Raw genomic sequence first — 7,791 nt, forward strand, 5'->3', positions numbered from 1 at the left:
TATATATATATACATATATATATATATATATGGGTTTCCAAACAGCTTCTGTTTATCTAATTCAATGATGAGGCACTGGTTAATGTGAAGTTATATTTAGCCAAAGTGCCTCGCAGTGGCACTGGATCCAAAACATGGTCACAAAGTGACTTACTTAACCACACATCTTGGTTCAATATTTTTAAATATTCTTCAAAACTTATAAGTTAAACAAGGCTTAGGCTTTTTAAGATAGTTATAAAGCAATGCTATATTATAGCAGTAAAGGTGGCATTAGATTATTTTATGTTATAAACCAAGAAATTCCCATTCACCAAAATTACAAAGAAAAACAGTCACTGTGGTCTAAAAAGAAGACAGGTAGGAATAAATCTGAATTAATAAAGTTACTCAAATATAAAATGCAGTGAGGAATAAATCTGATTTTTAGCTGATATCAACACTAGACATGTTTCAGTGTCATCAAATCTCAACCATAACTGCATAAGGCTGAAATTTAATTTAGTTGAATTTGTGGTCTAATTCCATCAAATATAATAGCGTCTACTTCACTATTAAATTTTCAAGCAGCAAGTGTCCTGGGCATTTTCCCCAGACATTCATTTATTGTCCTATACTGTATTCATTAATGGCAAATCACATATATCATTCTAACATCTTGTCATTAAGCTAAACTATGCTTTGCTAATGAGGTATAATAAGGCCTGAACATATTCATAGTTACCTCCCCACTACTAAAGCTCACACTTACCTACCTACCTACAACCCATTTACCTATCCACCCATTGACTCACCTACCTACCTGCCTATCTATTCACTCACTCACCCACTCACTCCTTACCTACCTACCTGTTTATATCTATCTCCTCTATACTATATTTAAATCATGAAATCCCCATTTCATGGTTCTTTCTTTTCTTTTTCTATAATTAATTATTCAGATAATTAATATATTCTCACGCTTAACGCTATAATTTTAATCAATTTAAGTTTCTGAGTTTACATCAAGTGGGTCGCGCCCACTTAACTATTTAGTTTTCTATGGTTCTTCTAGCATTAGAGAAGTCTCTACAGTGTTGTCACGAAGCCATGCAGATAGGTAAAAAGAGGACATCTAAAAGGAGCATTAAAAGAGGACATTAAAAAGTTCTGAAATAAAATGATAAAAGGAAAGCAACAGATTAAAATGACGCAATTTGTGGATTTCGCCTGACAAAGCAAACTGATTTTATGCGAAAGTAACAGTTGAATATTATATGAAGACATGTAATATTGTAGAGAAGGTGTGACTATCAGAATAGAAATTTTTTTTAAAAAAAGAGATGATCTTTACCTCGAACAGTCTAAAACCAATATTAACAAAATATTCAGTTGTTATGACAACGGAATAAACATTTTTTTTCAATTAACATATTATTTTATTTATTTTCGCATTTATTTTTTAATCACCAATTAATGTAATTTGTTATTTTCTTTTTCTTTTATAGAAATATATCTTTCTGCTGCAAAAATAAACAATTTTAAAAACTAAAACTTTAAATACTTAATACGAAAAGTCAGATAAATAACGATAATAAATAATCCAATTAGTTGTTTAAAGTTAAAAATATAACTACAACGATTTAAAAATTAATTTATAAATAAATAAAGAAATCTATTTAAAAAGATATATTTATTTTTTTTATTGATATTTTACAAAGATATATTTATATAAATTAAAATGTGTTGTTTTACGAAGATACGGTTTGAAGGTGAAACCAGAAAAACTCGGAACAATTCCTGGAGATTCAGGTAAAAAAATAAAATATTTCAGAAAAAATATTATTTATTAGTATTTAATATTGCTTACAGGTTTCATATTTTTAATATGTACTTTATGTGTGTGATATTTAGCAAATTATATCGAATTTAATGAAGAACATTTATATAAAGCTGCGTGTAAATAATTATATAAGCTTTATGTGGAAGATTTTAGAATTGGTTAAATTCTTGGGGAAAATGGGACGAAAAGTAATTTATATTTTAACAACGGGGCAAAAATATTTGGTTTAGATATCGAAAACGAACCTATAATCATTTTATATTTTATTTCATTCTCTTTGGCGCTAAAATGTAATTAGTTGTAGTTAAGTCCCGGTCAACCTTGAGAGAGTAGGCTTACGGTCAAAGGTATTCTAGCCGTGACCATCCAGTCTATTTTAAAATATATATTGTATAGCTAAGGCGACGGTAAGAAACAACTAATGGTGTATGATCAACATATTAGATTCATCACAGTCCATGTTTGGTCGACCGACCTACCTTCGCCCCCAATATCTCCGGGATAAATTACAAAAATACACAAAATAGCGCACTACATATCATCATAGATACACACCAAATACGAAAAATGAAACACTATTTGCTCATGCGATGGAGGTGGAGTACGTAGAATGGCAGAAAACTTCAACTCTAAATTCTCGTGGAAAATACGGAGAAATCACTGCAACGTTGATGACTTCACTGCCTGTAAACATCACGTACAATGAAGTCGAAGGGAAAGCAACATTTGTACTCTGACCAAGTCCATCCGAAGAACCTACGGACGTTCAGAAATAAACTGTATAGTGGAGACAGTTCAACATGTCTACACTGTCACGTTATGCTCCATGGGATTCACCACTGCATTCGGATGGACATGTAATCTAATTCACATCGGAAATCATGGCTGGGAAGAAGAGACGACATCAGTGAGTCGAATACTAGCATGTCATAAGACAACTCTTATAGTAAACCCAAAATTTCAATATTTTAAAGAAATGTTAAAGATTAAGGATTTCCGCCTACTTCATCCTTATCTTCATTTTACGTCCACTTTTCCATGTTTGCATGGGTCAGACGTGATATGTAAACAATGGTTTGTTGCAGGATCATTTGGTCAGGCACGTGGATGGCTTTTAGTAGATTGAATGTTTTGATCAGAGGGTCGTTAATAACTAGACATTTTTCATCAATCGGTTAACTTGAATGAAATAGAGTGGTAGCTGCCTCATCTTTTGGACTGATGTCTTGTAAGGTCACACCATTGGTGCACGTACTGTTGGGATTCTCCCTGATCCACACTGTATCAAGCCATGGATGCTCCAAAATTTGGTCTTGTCATTTCCAACAAGAAGTAGATGTCGAGGACGATACATCAACTCTTACACCCAAGCAGATGATTTTGCCTGACTTCTGCATCGAAATGGCATCCACTTGCACCTAGCCCCTGCAGGCCAAACTTTCGCTAACTCCTTTAAAAAAGACCTTGTAAACATCTGCCAATAGGGTTGTGTGAATATTGTCTTCAACAGCATAATTACACAAGCACTCCCCATGTTACCTGGCTGCTTTTCTTGTCACTTCCCTTCATTTTGTTCTTCGCTTGCCTACATCAATGGCTCTCTGGAATCTTTTTCCTGACACAGTTTTTGCTTGCAGCCATCAACTGCATTGATTCATAACCTTGGTGACCCTATGAAGACCATACACACAGCTCCTTCATTCTGACTCCTTCAATAAAATAAACAAAAAAGGGGGAGGGGATATGGCCGGTAATTAAGTTAAAATTCATAAATGGAATAAACTTGAGGATTAATCTGGGTGAATTTACGAGTTTGGGAAGGAACCCCTTTTTTAGTTTTTTAAAAGTAAGTCGCCACTCTTTATATATTTATAACATCTATAGAAGTCATCCAACTGACTGATTTCTTTTTAAAATTATTTCACTAATTTGTTTTCAGATTTCTTCTAAATGTTTTAAAAGAAGACGTTAGTTGCCTCTTTAACATCTGTTAACATTTTTAAAGCAATGTGTCTTTGTTACATCAGTGTTAAATGAAAGGTAAGTGTCAGAGCTAAATTGTTAGGTATAAAACAAAAGACAAAACTGTTTAAGATATGAAGTACAAACTGGATTAGTGCTGTAGAAATAATCCCTTGGCTCAGAAGATAAATGTTCATCTCTTTTATTCTTTTACTTGTTTCAGTCATTTGACTGCGGCCATGCTGGAGCACCGCCTTTAGTCGAGCAAATCGACCCTAGGACTCATTCTTTGTAAGCCTAGTACTCATTCCATCAGTCTCCTTTGCCGAACCGCTAAGTTACAGGGGACGCAAACACACCACCATAGGTTGTCAAGCGATGTTGGGGGAACACAGATGCACAAACATATACATACATACGACGGGCTTCTTTCAGTTTCCGTCTACCAAATCCACTCACTAGGCTTTGGTCGGCCTGAGGCAATAGTAGAAGACACTTGTCCAAGGTGCCACACAGTGGGACTGAACCCAGAACCATGTGGTTGGTAAGCAAGCTACTTACCACACAGCCACTCCATGCATACATCATGACTGGAGATTATAAAGACAGCTACTTACTAACTCAAAGTCACTTGTAAAAGAAGAAGGAGTGAATAAAAGACGTTTAATGTATTTTAATTTTTGTGTTTTGATATTTTGTTAAAGCTAAAGTTATTTCAGCATGTTGAAAGTTAGACAAACCAATCAATTTAAGAAAACCTATTTAAATATATTCTGCTATGTTCAATACTAAATGTATGTTGTCTTTCAAATAGCATTACTGTGTTTACATGTCTTGAATATGAAGCTGTCCTTTAGCTTTGTTGAAATATCCTGCATTATCTGTAGCAGTGTGGAGGCGCAATGGCCCAGTGGTTAGGGCAGCAGACTCGCAGTCATAGGATCGCGGTTTCGATTCCCAGACCGGGCGTTGTGAGTGTTTATTGAGCGAAAACACCTAAAGCTCCACGAGGCTCCGGCAGGGGATGGTGGCGAACCCTGCTGTACTCTTTCACCACAACTTTCTCTCACTCTTACTTCCTGTTTCTGTTGTGCCTGTAATTCAAAGGGTCAGCCTTGTCACACTGTGTCACGCTGAATATCCCCATGAAATACGTTAAGAGTACACGTGTCTGTGGAGTGCTCAGCCACATGCACGTTAATTTCACGAGCAGGCTGTTCCGTTGATCGGATCAACTGGAACCCTCGACGTCGTAAGCGATGGAGTGCCAACAGTAATTTCCCTTGCATTTAATAAATGATCTATTCTGACTTAAATTCTGATCTTAAATAAACTGTTTACATATAAACAAATTTATATGTATTCTCATATAGACCCAGGAAGACAGGGCAAAGTGGTGAGAAAGGATCTACAGATGTTCGGACTCAGAGGACCGAGACTTCTGGTGGTTTGCTGCGCTTGAGAAGATGCACCAAGCTAAGTAAAAGCATGGTTGCCCTTGTATACAAGCTTGTCCCTTGCATCCCCCTCTCCAGCTGAGCATTCCTAATCTTGCAGGCTAGTGAGTATTGGTGCTGCATAAAAAGTACTCAATACTGGTGCATGTTAATACACCTGTGCTGTTGCTGCATAGAAGTACTCAGTAAACTCTTGTAAAGCAGTTGATGTCAGGAAGGGCATCCAGCCATAAAGAACATGGCAAAACCAGTCATGAAACCTCTCCAGTTGGCCAGCTGCTGTCAAACCGTCCAACCAACATGGACAACAGACATTCAATAATGATGATGATAGTACTTTTTTTTATAAGCTGAGATTGTTAATATTACAATACTCAGAAACAGGCTAGAATTGAAGTGCTCAAAATGAGCTAAGATTCAAATTATAGTTTGTATGGAGGCAATACATGTGGAAAACTATAGCAACAACACCCCATCTCCAACAAAAGATTTAATATACATGTGTGTGCATATCCTCCTTAAATCAATAATTATACACAATTCTCAGTAGCGAAAATACCAAAAATGAAATAAAATAAAGTAATATAATAAGATAAAATGAAAGTACGCAGGTATATAAAAACACATAAACTTCAAAAATATAATGAATGCTTAAAAATATTTACAAGTATTCATAATTTCCGAGTCGTATAAAAATTTTTATATAGCTCGGAAATTATGAATATTTATGAATATTTTTAATATTTTTAAACATAGTGACACTTCCGAGCCTCTTTCTTAGCAGAGTCACTAACTGCAAGTAATCCATCATCTCTGTGAATGCATTTCTTTCCAACAACTTCACAATTTTCTGACACACTGCCTTGCAAACCAAAACACTTCAAGCTGCTGGACCTTGCACTGAATAACGTTGGGTAATTTCTTCGTTCTTTGTGCCTCATCCCTGACTAAGTAAGCCTGCTTCCAGCTTTCCTTCTAGCTCTTTGCTACTGTCACTCTTCCAGACCTGCTTCTTTGCACTAATGGCCCTGCCAACTACACTGTTCCTCTACCATATCACCCTAGGTCTTGTTGGGACTTTGTTCCAACCACAAATTTGGCCTGTGGTTCTCAGTAAGTTGTGTTGTATGAATTTCCAGGTATCGTCTATGTTACATGTCTGTAACTCCTCCTCCTAATTAAATGCCCCAGTTAGGATGTCTCTAAACTTCTGACTATTCAAAGGATCCTTAAGCTTCCAGATCCTTCTTTTCCAAACTGGCTTGCTTCTTGGAATCCTTTATACCTGTAGTTTGAAGTCACTAATGACTAATCTATGCTGAAGGGAACATTCTTCACCGGGGAACGTCTTTCCATTTATGAGCAACTATGAATTTTGCTTTCTGGTGAGAATGTAGTCAATCTGGTTGGCATGGTCACCAAATTTATAGGTTATCAGATGACTAGCTGGTTTCCTGAAGTTGATGTTGCAGATCATTAGGTCATTTTCATAACAGAACTCCAACAGCCATGTTCCCTCCTCATCTTGGGAACCAATTCCATGGCCCCCATGTACCCTATGGAAGTCACTTGGGTGCTGCCCAACATCTCCATTGAAATCACCGGCCACAAAGATAAGGTTACTGTCATTTGTCTTTGAGGTATCCTGTCATAAAAGTGATCCTTTTGCTCATTTGGTTGGGGGGGGGCATAGGCAGAGATGGTGATTGCTGCTGTGCTATTCTGCAAAACTAGTCTGAGCTTAAGTTCCGTCACATACTCTGACTACCTCAGTCAACTTACTTACCCATTTCTCTGCTAGAAGCATGCCCACACCTCCTACTCTGTCGCTGTTGCCCTCCCAGAAGAATTTATACCTATGCTTTTTACCTGTGTGGAACCTGGCTGTAGTTCCCCTCCACCCTCACTTTACTTCTTAGATGCCACAATCTCACCAGACCTACCTTTCAATGTGCTTACATTGACAGTGCCAACCCTGAGGGAATGTATGGGGAGGGGGAGTAACGGCTTTCGGCATCTGAAAAGAAGGTTTAATGAGCTTTTGCCAACAGATATATCATAACAATTGCCCTCTCATTTAATCTACCATCGTTCATGTTACACTTGCTGCCACCACTAGAAGTGGGTGCTATACAAGTATTAGTACAGAAATTGTTAGTACAGATACAAGTAACATTAATAATAATAAAAAGGGTGAAAAGAATAGCTGCTAGAATAAGAATAGCCTGGGCAAAGTTTAGAGAGCTCTTACCCCTGCTGGCGACAAAGGGACTCTCACTCAGAGTAAAAGGCAGACTGTATGACGCATGCGTACGAACAACCATGCTACATGGCAGTGAAACATGGGCTGTAACTGCTGAGGACATACGTAAGCTTGCAAGGAATGAAGCCAGTATGCTCCGTTGGATGTGTAATGTCAATGTGAATACCTGTCAGAGTGTAAGTATCTTGAGAGAAAAGCTGAACATTAGAAGCATCAGTTGTGGCGTGCAAGAGAGACGATTGCGCTGGTATGGACATGTGGTGAGAATGGATGAGGATAGCTGCGTG

General features: G+C 37.1%; 2 protein-coding genes across 6 annotated transcripts in view; one reads left to right on the plus strand and one right to left on the minus strand.

The window, feature by feature from the left end:
• LOC106882301 (glutamate-rich protein 2-like) overlaps nt 1–1,402 on the minus strand; it is a 24,089-nt gene extending 22,687 nt beyond the window's left edge. For all 5 annotated transcript variants that reach the window (XR_008264350.1, XR_008264349.1, XM_014932925.2 and 2 more), the window contains exon 1: nt 1,334–1,402. The gene's annotated coding sequence lies outside the window, so the exon portion shown is untranslated. The remainder of the gene's footprint in view (nt 1–1,333) is intronic.
• Nucleotides 1,403–2,594: 1,192 nt separating this feature from the next.
• LOC106882302 (uncharacterized) overlaps nt 2,595–7,791 on the plus strand; it is an 11,891-nt gene continuing 6,694 nt past the window's right edge. Inside the window, exon 1 of the mRNA XM_014932929.2 lies at nt 2,595–2,729. Within this exon, the coding sequence (XP_014788415.1) occupies nt 2,649–2,729 (81 nt within the window). The 5' untranslated portion in view covers nt 2,595–2,648. The remainder of the gene's footprint in view (nt 2,730–7,791) is intronic.

This window comes from Octopus bimaculoides, chromosome 6 (genome assembly GCF_001194135.2).
Source record: "Octopus bimaculoides isolate UCB-OBI-ISO-001 chromosome 6, ASM119413v2, whole genome shotgun sequence".
Classification (NCBI taxonomy): domain Eukaryota; kingdom Metazoa; phylum Mollusca; class Cephalopoda; order Octopoda; family Octopodidae; genus Octopus; species Octopus bimaculoides.